The 18,582-nt window shown below is 51.1% G+C and overlaps 1 protein-coding gene across 1 annotated transcript in view; it reads right to left on the bottom strand.

The window, feature by feature from the left end:
- Positions 1-10,381: 10,381 nt before the first annotated feature.
- The window catches only part of LOC149359318 (juvenile hormone acid O-methyltransferase-like), a 30,767-nt gene continuing 22,566 nt past the window's right edge, over positions 10,382-18,582 (bottom strand). Inside the window, exon 4 of the mRNA XM_089571572.1 lies at positions 10,382-10,563. Coding sequence (XP_089427698.1) covers positions 10,382-10,563 — 182 coding nt within the window. The remainder of the gene's footprint in view (positions 10,564-18,582) is intronic.

Below are 18,582 nucleotides of genomic sequence, written 5' to 3'. Positions count from 1 at the left end.
TCAGCGTCAGGCGGTCTCCACCACAGTCTCGCGCACCTCGAGTTCATCATCGTCTTTCCAGCGCACTGCAGTGCGGCAGCGCCGCAGCGCGGCGCAACACTTTGCCCGGGGCAGTCGAAGCTCGTCCTCGAGCAAGTTAGTCAGCGCCCGAGGTTTCGTCGACCGGGCAGTGGATGAGTCTGGCTCCCTGAATTTCACGAAAGACTCCATGATCACATATCATGGTCTCACCAATAATTTTAAACTAGAGAGAAGTATTTCCCCCCCTCCAGACAAAAGACTTACTAAAGGACAAGAGGTTACGTGGCGTCGTCTACAGACGAGATCGATACGCACCCCATCACTCCTCGCGCACATTTATCCAGATCTTTAGAACCCAAACTACAAACACTGTGGCCAACGTGCTACCTACGATCACATCCTGTGGGACTGCGAAATAGAGCCACCTCCGGGTGATCTAGTTACAGCTCCTTCTCTCGAGCGGTGCGAGACCGTGCTGGCTAGCTCTGACCCCAGAACGCAAGTTTTGGCGGTGGAGTGGGCTGACAAAGTCGTCGAGGGCTATGTACTCTCGACCACTTAACGCGACCTCTTGCCAAGCTCTTTCCGGCGAATAAAATGTTTTACAATCAATCAATCAGCGTTGCGATGGCAGCGTTTGGGTCGGGCTACGTGAACAACCTGGACCTTGCGAGAGCGGCGATTGCCTGGGGTGACTTTGGCGATTGTGTAGTTGACTTTACTCAGGCGATCGAGAACAACAAAATGGCCGCAGTACTTTGCGAGGAATTTCTGGTAGAGGCCCCGTCGACGCAGTGAAGTCCAGAGCCAACGTAGTCACCGGGCTCATACGTCCCCGCAATGTGTGCATTGTCGTAACGGCCCTTGGTGCGAACTTGTGTTTTGAACGTTCGGAGGCGAGCTAGTCGTCGCGCTTTTTCCGCATGGCAAAGGGCTTGCGAAAGGGACGGATCACGATGTCCAGAAAAGGGAAGAATCGTATCCAGAAAGGTGCGTGGTATGTGCGCGTAGAGCAGAAAGAACAGGGAGTATACAGGGTCGTCGTGTGTTCCAGTGTTGTAAGCGTGTTACAAACGGTAGCACGGTGTCCCAGTTCTTATGGTCGACCGCTACATACATGGACAACATGTTCGTGTGGGTGCGGTTGATGCGCTCCGTCAGGCCATTCGTTTGCGGATGGTAGGGCGTCGAATGGCGATAGTCACAGTTTCAGAGCCGTAGGAGTTGTTCCACAACATCGGCAGTGAACTGGCGCTCACGGTCGCTGATTACGACCGAGAGGAGCTCCATGGCGAAGGATCACCGAGTGCAGCAGAAAGGACGAGATGTCTGTTGCTATGGCGGACACGAGAACAGCTGTCTTCACGTAGCGAGTCAAGCAGTCGACGCAAACAATAATTCAGAGTTGGCCCGTGGTAGACTTGGGAAGCGGACTAAAGAAGTCGACCCCGATCTTCTCAAAAGGTGATTGAGGTGGTCTGATCGGTTGCAACAAGCCGGCGGGCGAGGCAGTGCGATGCTTAAAGCGTTGACACTGCAGACAGCCTACAACGTACTGCTAAATTGTCTTTTAAAGTCTAGGCCAGTAAAAGCCGCGTCCTGTGGAACGTACGAGAAAACCCTTGATGTTCGGCAGAAATATCGTCATGCATGGCATGCAGGAAAACGCCACGAAAACTGGCTGGGACAACCAGAAGCAGACATGCACCCTCCACGGAATAGTTCTGCTTAAAGAGCGCGCCCTCCGATATGACGAACGGCGTTACCGGTTTGATCAAACAACGGTTGGAGACTAGGATCCTTGAGTTGTTCTTGCTGAAAAGTCGCAAGGCTGGGAAACTCGGCAGAGACCGAAGATAAACAGTAATCGAAGTCCTCTTCGCAACTTGCCGTGTCTGGTAGAGGGAAACGGGACAAACAGTCTGCATCAGCATGGTGGCGACCGCTCTTATACGCCACAGTAAAGTCGTATTCTTGGAGGCGTAAGGTCCAGCGAGTTAGTCGATCGAAAGCATCGCGGATGCCAGCAAGCCAACACAACGAGTGATGGCCTGTAACAATCTTGAAGTGACGTCCATGTAGATGTGGTGGAAACTTTTGCACAGCAAAGACGACAGCAAGACACACGATTTCTGTCGTGGTGTAGTTAGTTGACTTCCGATTTGGTCAAAGTGCGACTTGCGTATGCGACCACGTGCTGGACGCCGTTGTGGAGTTGGATAAGCACTGCGCCGACGCCAACACCGCTGGCGTCGGTGTGGAGCTCTGTCGGCGCCGCCGGGTCGAAGTGGCGCAAAACAGGTGCAGAAGTGAGCAAAAACTTCAGCTGCTGGAAAGCAGGCTCATAGGCAGACGACCATACAGACGTGGCATCTTTATGAAGGAGGGAAGTCAAGGGACAAGTGAGTTGGTCGAAACCTTGGATGAAGCGGCGGAAATAGGAGCAGAGGCCCACAAAGCTTCTAAGGTGCTCCAAAGAGCATGGCTGTGGGAACTCCTTTACGGCAGCGATCTTCTGTGGGTCTGGCCGGATACCATCCTTGTCGACAAGAAACCCGAGAACAAGGGTTTGTCGTTCGCCAAAGTGGTATTTTTTGGAGTTCAATACCAGTCCAGCTCTTCGGAAGCAAGCCAGCTCCATACCTAGTCTTTCGTTATGCTCGCGAAAGGTTTTTCCGTAAATGATCACATTGTCGAGGTAACATATACAGACCTCCCACTTAAGCCCACGCAATAATGTTTCCATAAATCGCTCAAAAGTAGCGGAGGCACTGCATAACCCAAAGGACATGACGTTAAATTCATACAGCCTATCAGGCGTAATAAAAGCTGTCTTTTCCCTGTCCGATGGATGCATGTGGATCTGCCAATACTCAGAGCGCAGGTCAACCGACGAGAAGTACGACGCAGATTGAAGACAGTCCATGGCATCACCAATACTCGGGAGTGGGTAGACGTCCTTCTTCGTGACAGCATTTAACCGACGGTTGTCCACGCAAAAGCGCCAGGAGTTATCCTTCTTGCGCACTAGTATAACAGGAGCAGCCCATAGACTTGACTACTCCCGAATGACGCCTTTCTGTAGCATATCTTGAACTTGCTCGTTGATCAGGTTTCACCCAGCCTGCAACACACGATAAGGCTTCTGTCTGATGAGATGAGTGGTACCGGTGTTAATGTGACGCTGCGTGCGAGAAACTGACAGCGAAGGTGGAGTGGCTGGCTGAGCGAAATAAAATACCGGCGCATACTGGGCAATAACAGTCTGTAAACCGAGCCGTTCGGACGACGGAAGCGACTTGCTGATCATACGCATGATATTGAAGGAAGAGTCTGCTGCTCGACTGGAAGGCTCGCACTCAGACACGGATCGGATAGTAAGAATGTCATAAGCATGAAACCGAGCAAGTTTAAGCCCCGCGGAATCAAAACAGGTTCTGATGAAGCATTCACTGTCCATAGTCGTGCGCAACCGTCGACTACGGCAACAATGGCCCGGGGCACCGGAACAATCTGTTTCGCGGTGTTGTGCTCATCTGGCTCAACAAGAAAGTGGCAGGTGTCCGTGCGGTTGTTCGAAGAGTGAACAGGGACGAACATTGCTGCCATGGCTGGTAAAAGCACATCTTGCGTAACACTAAAGGCACAATCACTGCGGTCGGGTGAATTCTCATCCGCACCGCCAGAAAACATTAGGGGCTCGCGCTGAGGCGGCTAGAACGTGACCTGTTCGGAGCTGTCCCGGCTGGATGGTGGACCCGGGTAAGACTTGCTGGCAGCTTGTGGATGGTTGTCGTTGCGGGTAGCCATCAAGGAAAATGCGGGTGGTAGCTCGGCCAAGCGTCGGCTGCTGCGAACGGAGAGAGGGTGCAGGACGCCAAAAGCCCACTTCCACCAAGTGATACGAAGTTGCGAGGACGGGAACGGGTTTATTTACAAGCGGGGATCGGGAACGTCACTGAACAGTCAGCGTCGTTGTCGTTGTTGTTCACCTCGTAGACTGGCGCATACCCACACTGGGGGATCATCATCTTCTTTCCAGTGCACTGCAGTGCGGCGGCACCGCAGCGCGGCGTAACAATCTATTTCCCCCTCGAGAGCAAAAAAGCGCTCATTTGGTGCCCTTGGTTTCCCGCCGGTATAAGTGTGCGCTCGGCTGCCGCGCATCCCCAACAGCTGGCAACTATGCTGTTAACAAGTGTACCTACAGCTAAGATGAGCTGTAACCATTCTGGGTTTCTGAAAGAACTCTGAACACGCACTTTTCTATTTATTTTGTTTGATTATTCTGAATAACTCAAATACCTGATTGAGCTCTGGGCGGCGCAAACGAAACATTACGTGTTGCTTGGCGTTTTTTAGGTTGTCAGTATCAAACCGATGCACGATGCTGGTCGGACTACCTTTCGTGTTATCTTGCTATTACCACAGTTTGCCAATTAACACATTGACTGCTTTTAGACACCAAAACAAAGCGCCAATTGCGAGTGGCAGGGCCTTACTCTGCTCTGGCCTCAATAAGACAGCCCTGCTTAGAGTTACTAGAAAAGTTTTAGCTTTTAATTTTTTTTACTTAGCCATCCTACAAGGCTATAACGTGTACTACTTTTTGCCATTTTATTTGAATCACAGAACGGTTGCAGTTGTTTTATCGAGAGCCAGTTGTGCCACAGCGCCTCGCGGGACAGAAGATCATCAGGCGGGAACCTCGTCACACTCGCTGTGCGACTGTGCGCCCGGAGTTCATACCATGCTAGCCGTCGCCATATCCAGTTATAATTATTTCAACGTTCGGTACGACCCATAATCATCATCATCATCATCATGAGCCTGAATACGCCCACTGCAAGGCAAAGGCCTCTCCCATGTCTCTTCAATTTACCCTGTCCTTTGCCAACTGCGGCCACCGTATCCCCGAAAACTTCTTAATCTCATCCGCCCACCTAAATTTCAGCGGTCTCTACCTGCCCTAAGTATACATATTCTCTTACTACTTCCAGCACCTCGCTACCAATTGCGAACTGCTGTTCCCTTCCTAGACTGTTGAACATTACTTTGGTTTTCTGCAAGTTCATTTTTAGACCCGCCGTTCTGCTCTGCCTGTCTAACTAATTGATCGTGCTTTTCGGTTAATCTCCCGAGTGACTGAGCAAGGCAATGTCATCAGCGAATCGCAGATTACTTAGGTATTATCTCCGACTGTTCCGAATCCAGGCCTCGAAACACCTCTTGTAAACAGGCGATGAACAGCACTGGCGAGATGGTGTCTCCGTGCCTGACATCCTTCCTTATTGGAACGTTAATGTTGACTTTACGGAGGACTATGGTAGCTGTGCTGTTGTTATAGATATTTTCGAGCGTTTTCACTTACGACTCTTCTACACCCTGATTCCGCAATGCCTGCATGCCTGCTGAGGTTTTCACTGAGTCTAATGCGTTCTCGTAATCAATGAAGGCTATATATTGGGATTGGTTATATTCTGCGCATTTCTCTCTCACCCGCTTTATAATGTGAATATATTCTATTGTCGAGTATCCTTTCCGGAAGCCTGCCTGATGATTTGGTTGACTGAAGTCTAAGGTTGTCCTGATTCTATTAGCGATTACCTTAGTAAATACCTTGCAGGCAATGGACAGTAAGCTGATCGGTCTGTATTTTTCAAGTCCTGATGTCTCCTTTCTTACGAATTAAGATAATGTTAGCGTTCTTCCAAGCTTCTGGTAGGCTGGAGGTCATAATGCATTGCGTATACAGGGTGGCTAGCTTTTCTGGTGCAAGCTCCCCTGCGTCCTTCTACAGGTCTGCTCTTACTTAACCCTCACCAGCTGCTTACCCCTTTGCGTTGTTCCTAAGGCTTTCTTTACGTACTCTTTTCTTACTGGTGGGATTGCTGTGCTCTACTGCCTCTCTCATTAACGTTCTGATTGCTTTGGCTACTGTATAGGTTTGCGTGGAACTCTTCGGCTAATTTAAGTATCTTATTCATGTTAAAAATGACATTGCCCTCTATGTTTCTGAACGCATACATCTGTTTTTTTACCAATTCCTAGTTTCCCCTTCACCGCTTTTAGGCTACCTTTGTTCTTTAGAGCATGCTCGATTCTCTCCATATTAAACTTCCTTATGTCGGCTACCTTGCGCTTATGAACTAACTTCGATAGCTCTGCCAGTTCTATTCTGGCCGTTGGGTTAGGCGCTTTCATGCTTTGGAGTTTCTTAATCAGATTTTTGCCTCCTGAGATAGCTTGCCGGTATCCTACCGCCCACTTCTACCGCGCACTCCGTAATAATAGTTGTCAGATTATGGTTCATTTTATTAACAGTAAGGTCGTCTTCCTCAGTTGAAGCCGAATATCTGCTCGACAGTGATGTCCTTAGTTTCTCTGCTTTCCCTCTCATCGCTAACTCGCTAATTGGCTTCCGCTTCACTAGTTTCTGCCATTCTTTCTTTAAATCTAATATTATTTGAGATCTTACCTTTCTGTGGACGCTACAACAAACCTTTACGAGGACCTCCACGTCCTGCACGATCCCAGGGTATGAAAGCTATTTCACTTTTAGTCTCACCATTCGGGCTCTTCCTGTTCTCTCGTTTCCAGAAGAAGGTATTGGAGATCTGCAAATTATTGCTGTCTGGGAACTCTGCTAATAGCTTCCCCCCTGCTATTCCTGGAGCCTATGCCATAGTCGTCTACCGCCCGGTCTCCAGCCTGGTTCTTTCCTACCTTCCCATTGAAGTGGCCAATCTGTAGAGTGTACTGAGATTTTACTTGTTGATTGCCGATTCCAAGTCTTCACAGACGCTTTCAACGATCAGGTCATCATGGCTGAATGTAGGGGCGTAGGCCTGCACCACCTTCAGTTTGTACCTCTCGTTAAGCTTAATTGTGATAGCTGCCACCTTCTGTTAATACTATAGAACTGCGCTATGGTGCCAGCTATACTTCGATTGATGAGGAATCCCGCAACTAGTTCTCGTCTGTCCGCTAATCTACGATAGCACAGTACGTGCCCGCTCTTTATTACTTTATACGCCTCATCTGTCCTGACCTCACTAAGCCCTATGGCATCCCATTTAACACCATATTGAAATATACCTGCGCTTAAAAGACACGGACTGAAAGAAAGAGACACACACACAAAGCGTGTGTCTCTTTCTTTCAGTCCGTGTCTTTTAAGCGCAGGTATATTTCAATATGGTAAACCAACTCGCCCAAGAAACCACTCTGCATTTAATACCAGCTAGCTCCTCGAACAGCACTGCTAGGCTAGCCTCACTGTATAAAGTTCTAGCGTTAAACGTTGAAATGTTCCGTTTCCAACGGCGGCCTGTCCGGAGCCAGAGATTCTTAGCACCCTCCGCTGCGTCACAGGTCTGACCGCCGCCTTGGTCAGCTGTCCCGCAGCCGCTAGGGAGTGAGGGCCGAGGGTTAATTGCTTCGTTCATAGAAGGTTGTGGCCAAGTACCACAACAGGGCGGCCAAATCCTGCTCTAGCGAGGGAGTGCGTTGTCGGTTCTGGTCAACGAGATCAGGCCGCACTTCAGACCTGGTTATGGAATTCCAGCGACACGCGGAGTTTTTTTTTGAAACCCGGTGGAGAATTGCGCGGCGCCGGGATTCGAACCCCGGTCCTCTTTCACGCGAGGCGGATGTTCTACCTCTACGCCATCACTGAACTAATAGCGAGGGTACTAGAAACAGGAGAAATGAAATATAAATTTTCAGGACGAGAAGTATAGGAGCAAGCATTGAACTTCGTACGAATTTTAGTATGAAGTCTTTCTAGACACTTCAACGCCAAATGTCTGTTTTTAAAATGATAACGACATTACAGTACATCTGTATATCACTCGTTTTAAAGTGCCGCTTCGACATCCACGTGAACACGCAGAAGAAAATGAATTCGTCTTACAATTCTAAGTAAAGATCCTTGATTACGAAATCCCATCCGGGAACTCCGTGATCTGTTTTATGAGATACATTTTTATTTTTTCCAGGTTTTGAAATTTTAGCTGAATGCCACTTCCGTTATTCTGTTGGAGCGATATACACATTTGCGATGCGCAGTGTTCACTGCTTGACGTCTTTTATAAGTTCATTGCACGCTGATTGGCCTCCGTTTAGTGTCTTGAAATCACGTACGCTGCAGTATTAGCAGTTGGAATGCTAGAAATTTCGGTCGCAGGATAAGTTCGTGCCAACTGTTGCTTTTAGATAATCGCAGCGACGTAAACCCTTCTGCAACATGTAAAGTTTGTTTACTTCGGAGTGCTCTGAGGTAGTATTGCCGGAGCGTCCGTAGCGACGTGTTTATCAATAAGAAAGCTGCGCAGCCCCTTTTTTGCTCTGAAACAACCCAGGGGCAATGCTTCATTTACTTGTTTGTTATCATTCCTATATACAAGGCACCTGCAAAGGCACTGCTGCAGGGTGAGATAACAAACTATCAATCAATTCACGGAATAAAAGAAAATAAACAATAAGAAACTGGCCACACATAGTGCATGTTAAACGTTGCAAATTCAAAGAGGCAAAAAAGTAAACGCCACCTATCAGTGTGTAGTCTCCCATACACTGTGACTCTGCGTGCATTGTGTTGTATGTGAAAGACCTGGCACTACCGGCCCTGTTCTTCTTTTTAAATGGGCTCTGCAAGGGGCTCAATAAAGTTGCAGTATGCCTCGGATGTTAATGGACACCGCTTCATGAAATCCTCCAGTAAAAATTTTTTGAATGCTGTGTTAGAATCTGAGTTATCTATAGTCAAAATTTTGAATTTCAGCATTTTCGTGCCTTTTCGTACTTTTTTTTTTCACGCTAAAAGGTCGGCGTTGCCCCGCCGGTCAAACCCACTCGCCCCATCGTCGTCTGCTAACGCGCACATCGTAATGCGCGATTTATGCCGATTTATGTCGAATTGATGTCTGCCTAATCTTATGTTTATACTTGCCTACAGCTTTTTACATAGTTTCGCTTAATGAATGTCACCCTTTAAAAATCTCAGGTTGTGTAATGGATAGGGCAATAGTCTACTATGATAAAGGCCATTTGTTCGAGCTCGAATGTAACTGGATTTATTGTTTTCTCACGCCTTTTCACTTGTATTTAGTCCAACAAAAATGTCTGCTTTTTATTTCGAAGTTTTGAATTCAGCATATTTTTTCTCGAGTGCTGCTCTGCCAGGTACGGCGCAGTCCCAGTGTCCAGCGTCAGACTGTGCCCATAAACTGACCACACTGGGTCAGTGGCTTCCAGTGACGCTGGGTTTTCCAATACGAAATTCTCCCGGCCAAGAAGAACGCATGTGACGGGCTACCACTCAACTAACATATATATCTGAGTGTTGTGTGCGTTTAATGCGTGCGCTTAATGAGGGGTACTAACATTTGTAAACGACGTTGATTTCAGAAAAAAAAAAAAATTCCAGATACACCTGCGCAATGCCGAGTGCAAATGCTTCAACAAAAAATTCGCAACAAATAACCATAGAAATTCGTGTATTCTATCGAGGGTATTTCTTCTACTATTGTTCCCTCCTCTTCCCAGCTAGCCTATATGACATGGTTAACCTACCTATCTTCCCAGCCTACGCTACCAAGTATCCAAAGGACCATACACGTGAGCATGCGTACAGCGTACGCCTAAAAAAACGAGTTATTTTTCGTTAGGACTGATGCTTGGGCGAGTTGGTATGCTATGTTCAAGAAGAACAGCGCGAAATAGACAATGACTATAAAGGAAGATACACACAGACAGGCGCTGACTTTCAACTAAAGGCTTATTGCTCGGAACTTGGAAATAAATAAATCAGGCTCCAAACAACAAAATTAAAACGTACGGATGATACACTTGTGCATGCACACAAAACCAAAATGATACGGCAGCATTACTTTCCTGCAGATAGAAATTCTAATTCTTTTGTTGACAACGATAAGGAGGGACTGCTGACACATGCGTCCTTTAGCCAGGCGATTTCAGCGGCTTCAATAATATCTCGAGTCAGCGTATTGGGTTGTCTACTCAACACTTTTGTTTGTTGAAAGTGTGACCGGCAAGTTTTGCTTTCACAATCTCGGCAGTGGATGCCGAGATGCCCTTTAACAGTATTATGAACATTGTTATTATGTTCTCTCAGGCGCTCGTTCAGGCATCTGCCCGTCTGGCCAACGTGCTGTTTTCCGCACGAAAGTGGAATGGAGTAGATGACACCTTCTTGGCATGCAACAAACTGATTTTTCTGCTTTACAGAGCACTTTTGTGGTGCGAATTCGTCATTTGCCAGGTGAGGCACTGCAGCGCGGTGGCGGAAGTGCTGGAAAATAATAAATTCCTGTAATAAAAGTCTGACCACAGCAGACTAGGCAGCAGCCTCCGGCTTCTGCGAATGCGCTAGGATGAAGTCATAAGACAAGGCGAAGCCGCCGTCAGGAGCTCTGGAGTTGGGTTGCTCCAAGAGCGCGGACTTCCAGGCGTCCCGAAAAGCATCGCGCCTCTCCGGTGGCACATTGGCGTCCAGTTTGAGGAATGGGATGTAGATATCTGCAAAAAATTCAGGGGGCACTTTGACTGTCTAAAGTGCGTAGAGGCGAAAGCGTTTTCCGGACCACTTTGACTGCTTCTGTGGCACTGGTGGCGTCACATGTAATTGAGTACTAATTACTAAGTGACGACAAATCACTAATTAATGGTTAATTACTGACTTGTGCCTGAATACTAATTAACTGCTAATTAATAAAGCTTAAGCTTCGCCTTTAGGAGTGGAGCGCGACAGCGTGTGGGAGTCCACGGAACGCCACCACCCGTTCGGCGCGATGCCTTGCCCTTTGAACGCTTTTTGAGGAAAGGAAATGGTGCAATAATTCTCTGTCATCTCGGTGTACACCTGAACCGCATCGTAGAGGAAGGGAGGAAGTGGGAGTGGAAGAAGAAAGACAAAGAGGGGCCGTAAGGAAGAAAATGAAAATTTTATTTGAGGAAAGGAAATTACGCAGTAACTGTCTCACATATCTCGGTGGACACCCGTCAAAATTCACGGGGCCACTTTTTTCACCTAAAGTGCGGTCACTGATGTGTGCATAAGATGTTAAGCTTCGCCTCTAAGAGTGGAACGCGACAGCGTCTTGCAATGCTTCCAGGAGTCCATATCGCCCATTCGGTTGTATGCCTCGCTCGTCGGTAAATTGGTTTTTGAGGAAAGGAAATGTAACTGTCCCTCATATCTCGGTGGACACCTAAACCTCGCCGGAAGGGAAGGGAGGAGGATGGGAGTGAGCGAAGACACCGTATTCACTAGACGCACCTTTGTTCTTCCCAAACCATCAAGCTGGCATGGCGGAGTGGATAGCATGCTCGTCTCACACTCCGAAGACCGGGGTTCGATTCCCGAGCTCGACCAATTTCTTACTCTGTTTTATTTATATATATGGCCTGACTAGAAAAGTTAATTAGGCTAACTGAGTAATTAAGCAGTTAACTAAGCTCAGTCCCACTTACTTGGAGCATCACTATACGATCCCTTCAATTGGTTGCCTGGTTACTAGCCAAAGTACAATTGGCCCCGTTTGAAATTCGCGCACTGTGACGTCACGATCGTTTCGACCAACTGAAAAGCGTGACATTTCTGTCGACAACAGCTGCTTACAACGATGAGACATTAAAGGCTTTCGCCTTAAAAGAAAAAAAAAACGGCGTGCGAGAGATTTACGCGACCAGGGCAGTGCATCTGCGGAACCCAAAGGCTCCGCATTCAATTCGCCAGTTTAGCGCAGAGAGAGAGAGAAAACTTTATTTACAGAGGAATTCGGGGCACGCCCCAGGGCCCCCGCACGACCCCACTGCACTCAAGTGTTTATGTTCCGAAGGTCCATAACACTGGTAGCACGGCCGGTGGCGATGGTCTGCACGGCCGGGTCCTCCGAGCGCAGCAGGGTCTCCCAGTCCTCCCAGGTCTTGAGGTTCTCTAGGTCCCGCGGGGGAGGGTCCGCCGGGCAGAGGGAAAGGATGTGGAGGGAAGAAGCGAAGGTTGGTTTGGTTTGGTTTATTGGGGTTTAACGTCCCAAAGCGACTGAGGCTATGAGAGACGCCGTAGTGAAGGGCTCCGGAAATTTCGACCACCTGGGGATCTTTAACGTGCACTGACATCGCACAGCACACGGGCCTCTGGAATTTCGCCTTCAAGAAATTCAGCCGCCGCGGCCGGGATCGAACCCGCGTCTTTCGGGCCAGCAGCCGAGCGCCGTAGCCACTGAGCCACCGCGGCGGGGCAAGAAGCGAAGGGTTCTGGGCATAGAGTGCATGCCGGAGTGGGGAAGGAGGGATGATAATGGGCTAGGGTAAGGGGTGAAGGGAGTGTGTGTGTCTGTAGTCTGCGCCAGAGTGTTGTGTGTTTGTTATCTAGGGAGGGGTGGGGCGGGGGGTAGAGCTGGCGTAAGGCTCTGTGCGCCTGGGTCAGCTCACTGAATGAGTGCATGCGCTCCTTCGTGAATCCCCGATCAGAGGCCACCTGAGCCCGGTTTAAAGAACCTCGGGCTAAAAGGTTGGCGGCCTCGTTTCCGGGATTCCCGGAGTGCGCGGGCACCCATATCAGCTCCACTTGGCGGGGCGGGGGGGCATCGGGCGAGTCCAGTATGCCAAAAGCAGGGACATGGACTCGGCCTCGAGCAAAATTTAGAATCGCAGTTTTAGAATCGCTTAAAATGTACCGGGCTTCCGTGCGGGTTATAGCAAGGGCAATGGCGGCTTCCTCTGCAGCCTCTGGGGACGTGTCTGGAGGGAGAGGTAGTGTGAGGAGGGCGGATAAAGAGGAGTCCACCACAGCTGCTGTCGCTTCATCACCCGTGCAGGCAGCGTCCACCCACACGGCGTCCGGCTGGGGGCCGTACGCTCGATGAAGTGCTTTCGCACGGGCTCTGCGGCGCTGCTCATTGTGGGAAGGGTGCATATTCCTCGGGAGCGGCCTGATGAGGAGCTCTCGGTGAAGGGATCGTGGGATGGCGAGGAGGGTTGGGTCGTTGGCCGGTATTTTGGTTCCGAGGGTGTCCAGGATATACCGACCTGTGGAGGTTTGTGTGAGCCTGATGTATTGGGCCTGTCGGTGGGCCTCCACCAGTTCCCCGATCGTATTGTGGAGGCCCAGGCCTAGTAATCTGTCTGTGGGTGTGTTGAGGGGAAGGTGAAGTGCTACCTTGAATGCCTTGCGAATCAAAGCATCCAAAGCGTTTATGTCATGTTTGGATAGGTGTAAGTATGGGGTAGTGTACAGCACACGGCTGAGGACAAAGGCATGAATGAGGCGACTTAGGTCGCGCTCCTTCATGCCTCTATGACGTCCCGAAACCCTGCGGATGAGGTGCGATATCGCGCCTACAACCTGCTTGAGTTTCTTGAGGGTGGTGGTGTTTTTGCCATCGTTCTGGATGTGCAGGCCCAATACACGGAGGGTTCCAACCTCAGGTACCGGGTCACCATTCAGTTCAATGCCAATGGGGGAGCGGGGGCAGCGGTGGTTCTTAGGCCGGATGAGGAAGAGTTCGGACTTCTCTGGGGAGCAAGACAGTCCGATGGTCTGTGCGTAATTTTGGGTGAGGGTGGCTGCTTCCTGTAAGGTGTTCTCTATGTCTCCGTCACTGCCGTGAGTGGTCCACAGGGTGATATCGTCGGCATAAAGAGTGTGCTTCAGGTGGGGAATAGTGGCCAATTTCCGGGCGAGGGGGATGAGGGTAATGTTAAAGAGAAAGGGAGAAAGGACGGACCCTTGAGGGGTGCCGATACTCTGAAGAGTGTAGGAGGGGGAAGACAGAGGGCCGAAGTGTATCTCAGCTGTGCGGTCAGTGAGGAATGCTTGAATGTAGGCATACGTGCGCACACCCACATTCAAGGGGGATAGAGCAGTCATGATCGCCTGATGTTCAATGCGATCAAAAGCTTTGGAGAGATCCAACGCTAAGACTGCCTTGGTGTGACCCGGAAGAAGCGGGTCGAAAATGTCGTGTGAGAGTTGCAGCATAGCGTCCTGTGCGGATAGATGGGGGCGAAACCCTACCATGCTATGCGGGTAAAGATTGTTGTCCGCCATGTGACTTGTGAGTCTCGCTAACACAACATGCTCTAGGAGCTTCCCAAGGCATGAGGTTAGCGAAATAGGGCGAAGGTTTTGAAGTGTAAGTGGTTTGTTGGGTTTAGGTATGAATATTACCTTCGCGTGGCGCCAGGACTGCGGGAGGTTACCCTCCCTCCAGCACTGGTTGAAGTATTTCGTAATGTGAGTGATCGATTGGTCATCCAGATTACGGAGCATGGAGTTTGTGATTTGGTCTGCACCAGGTGCGGAGTTGGCGCGGAGAGTCAGGAGGGCCGCTCTGACTTCCGTCTCCGTGATTTCGGTGTCGAGTGTTGGATTTGCTTGTCCTGTGTAGTGCTGTAGAGGTATGGGGCCGCCTGGAGATGTGTACATGGTTCGAAGTGTGTCTAGAAGGGTGTCGGGATCGTCAATGTGTTCATGTTTGAGGCGTGTCACGTGGTGCTGTGTTGCTGATTTGGTGCGCGTGGGGTCAATGAGGTGTCGGAGGAGTTGCCATGCGCGTTTGCTGGACAGGTTTCCGGCGATGCCGTCACATATCTGTCCCCAGTTGGATCGGCAGAGCTCCTCAGGTGCCGCCGCGGTGGCTCAGTGGCTATGGTGCTCGGCTGCTGGCCCGAAAGACGCGGGTTCGATCCCGGCCGCGGCGGTTGAATTTCTTTGGAGGAGAAATTCGAGGCCCGTGTACTGTGCGATGTCAGTGCACGTTAAAGAACCCCAGGTGGGCGAAATTTCCGGAGACCTCCACTACGGTGTCTCTCATAGCCTCAGTTGCTTTGGGACGTTAAACCCCCATAAACCATAAACCAACCAGAGCTCCTCAGAGTGCTGTTGGATTTGTGTCTGCAGCGCGGCCAGCCGCTTCTTAAGCGTTCTGTTGTGTTTGTTGCCTTTCCAGCGTTCTAGGATGCTGTGATAAGCCTCCCAGAGGTGGGCTAGGCGTGTGTCAAGGGTAGGTGTTTCGGTTGTAGTTTCAATGTCTCGCGTGTTGTGGTGAACGTCATGCTTGAGTGACTGCACCCATTCGTCGATGTCTGCGATGGGAGTGTCTGGGAGGGCGGTGCGTACAGCGCGAAAGGCATCCCAGTTAATGAGTTTGTGTGTTGTATTTGCGTGACGGGGTGCTTTGTACGGGACAGTGATTTGTATAATGTAATGATCACTGCCCAGTGTATGTTGTGTTCTGTTCCAGGTAACGCCGCGGATGCAGCGGCTCGGCGTCAGGTCCGGACTGGTGTCCATGCTGACACTGTTGCCGATCCTCGTAGGCGTCTGAAACGTGTTGTGCACAGTGAGTTGGAGGTTCTGCAGGAGCAGCCAGAGCCTGCGACCTCGATGTGTCGTGATTGTGTATCCCCAGTCAGTATGCTGACTGTTGAAGTCCCCGCCGATGAGTAGGGGATGTTTCCCTGCTAGATGATGTAGGTCTCGCAGAAGTGATTCTAGCGAGGCCATCGGCTGGGACGGGGGGTGGTATATGTTTGCTATAAATATGGAAGGAAGTGAATGTGTGTGATGTATAAGTTCAGTGATCACGCAGGGCGTCTCAGACGTGATGTGATGAGTTTTGTAGGTGAGGCTGCGGTGGACAAGTGTGGACGCCCTGGGTGTGTTAGTGGTATCTGAATGTGTAGATGTGTAGGAGGGGAGTGTTGCCCGGTGTGCAGTCTCCTGTAGAAGTAGTATGTGGGGCGTGGGTGTAATGGTGGGAAGGAGAAGTTGCAGAGGCGCGCGCTTTGCCCGGAAGCCGCGGCAGTTCCAAGTTAAAATGGGTAGATAATTAGTGTTCCCCCCCGCCATATTGGATGGTAGGGGGATTGAGGATGGAAGTAAGACGGGTGTCAATTGGTATGTGTGGCTCAGGATAGGTGGTTCGTGCTTGCGGAGGAAGGATGGGGGGAGTGGAGGGGGTTTGAAGTTGGGTGAAGCGATTGTTAAGATTATGTTCCAAAAGTTCCATCATCTTGGTAAGCATAGCGTCCATGCGCTGCTCAAGTTTTTCGGTGAGGGTTGCGGTAAGGTGATTGAATCTGGCCTCGAGGCGTGCGTCTAGCTCTTTTAGTTTGTGGTCAAATTTGGCTTCGAGTGCTGCTAATTTAGCGTCTATTTCTGAGGGTACGGGAGGGGGTGTGGCGTCTGTGGTGCGTTGTTTCTTTGCGGGAGGGGTGCTCGATGTGTCTGTGGATGATGGGGTCGAGTTAATGACAGCGGGTGCGGGTTTAGGGGGCATGGAGGGGGCGGGGGTGCTTAGGAGGGAGGAAAGGCGGCTTACCTCTTCACGCAAGGCCTTGAGCTCCTGGTCTCTGGGATCTGCCTGGGAGGACTGGGGTGGTGGGGGATGACGGGTAGCCTTGCCAGAAACGCGGTCTGCCCAGGTGAGACGCGTGGCGTTCTTGCTGCCATTCTGCCGGCTTGTAGAAGGCGACCGGGAAGTCGTCGATCTGCGTCTGCTGGCTGTGCCTGGTTGATCGCAGCGGGAAAGCCGCGATGTATCCGGAGGATAGAGAGCGTTCTTCGGAGACGCTAGTTTACGGCCCCGTCCCTTGCAGTTCCCGGTGCCGGTCATATGAGGGCCGCCGCAGAGAATGCAGCTGGGGGTGCATGAGGGCACATCTTCCTTTGGGTGGGACTGCCCGCAGCGGGGGCACTTATGAGACCTTGGATGGACGCACACATCCGCCCGGTGACCTGGGACGCGGCAGTTCGTGCAGGCGTCTATATGCCCTCGGTACGGTGTGCATCTGTGGAGGGCTCCTCCATAAAGAACTGCGCGTGGGACAGGTCCAGCCCGGAAAGTTATTAAGATGGAACGCGTGGAGCCCATTCGGCGGGCGTCCACGATGAGGGCGTCTGGGTTGCCGGTGAGCAGGTCTTGCAGGAGCTCTGACGGGGTCTCATTCCAATAAGCATTGGAGATGACTCCGCGTACTGCTCCGTCCGGCGGGGCTATGTAAGGTGCTACGGCGAATTCCTTGCCTTGGTGTGTGATGGTGTTCACCCGAACCAGAGCGAGCGCGTCATCCTTTAGGGGCGTGCTTACGGTGCAGGTGTTGTTGACCGGGTGTACCCTGATTTGGGTACGCGCTGGCTCCTTAAGCTGGGACGCCGCTTGGAGGATGGCCTCTCGTAGTTGTCGGGGTGGAAGCAGGTCCAGCTGCAGCCCGCCTCGTGATCTAAAAACGATCTTGTAATCTGCAGCAGGAAGCGGTGGCTGCTGCCGCGAACGCTGCGCAGCTGTGCGCGTTGCTTGCAGGTGCGCTGACTTTTCAAGGCATGGAGACTTGGGGGTACCGGTAGCAGAGGCTGCGCCCTCCTGGCGTCGGGTTGTTGAAAGGACGTCCTTGGAGCGGGCAGGCACACTAAGAATGTGCGTCCAGTCCCTTGGGTCGTAGTCGTTGGGGTTTAGAACCTCTCCCTGCACCTGCACCTCCATGATGGCGTTGGTGGCGGAAGCGTCCGTCGGAGTAGGCCTAGCTCCCAGCGGAGAGAGGCCTAGCTCAGGCGGAGAGGTCACAGAGAAGAAAGGGCCGTGGGTGCCCGAAAAATGGCGCAGATCCGTGGGTGGTGAAATTTTGGCCGATGATGCTGGCGATTGGCAAATTCCGCTGTCTTTGTGCGGAGCCGATGTGGGGTGCGTCTGTACTACACGGCCCCCTCTTTTGCGCAATGACCACTTAGCGGAGGAAGTTGATCCGTCACAGGGACTTGTTGACTTTGTTGATCTCGCATGTTCTGTACTGTGTGCCCAATTAACAGCGGTTTGAACAGCGCCTAGGAAAAGAAGATGCGAGGACACGGACGACACATCTTGATACGTCTTCAGTGTCTTCTCTGTACATTTATTTCCTCGATGCTCGAACCCCAGCGAATGCGTACCATCTAGTCCGGATTGAGCTTTGCTCTACTTCCCCTCTTTCCATTATTTCATGGCTTCACTCCCTTTTCCGCAGTACAGGGTAGCTAATCCGACTAGTCATGGTTAACTGGCCTGGTCAACCCGTGCCTGTTTTTCCGTATCCTGTTTTATCTGTCTTGTCTTCGTCTGTTCCACTCCTGTCCACACTGCGGCGAACGTTGTGAACGAATGCCTCCCACACGGCGTCGGGGACGCGAGCGTTCGCACGGGGAGTCAGACGTGCTGTTCGTCGGCTCCGCTGATTTTCAGCCGGAGCAGCGGAAGTTTCCGCCTGACCCTAGCAAGTTCATCCCCAACGTGCACCGAAAGCTGTCGGGAACATCTGGACACCAGTTTTTTCCAAGGTGGGCCCGGTTAAACCCCTTTTTCGGGCAACACATGGCCCGATCGGGCCGGTGGCGCGGCTAGGCCTAACGGCCGAACCGGTACCCGGCACATCGGGGCCTCTGGCCACTGACGCCAGTATGGCTGCTCCGCAAATCTCCTGCCGAGGCTACGACCCCGAAAACATGCACTGGACAACGGTTAACCCAGCGGCAACCGAAGGCCCAGTTTCGGCAACGGT

This window comes from Amblyomma mixtum, chromosome 2 (genome assembly GCF_055824585.1).
Source record: "Amblyomma mixtum isolate Tamu chromosome 2, ASM5582458v1, whole genome shotgun sequence".
Classification (NCBI taxonomy): domain Eukaryota; kingdom Metazoa; phylum Arthropoda; class Arachnida; order Ixodida; family Ixodidae; genus Amblyomma; species Amblyomma mixtum.
This window is presented reverse-complemented; position numbering and strand designations above follow the sequence as displayed.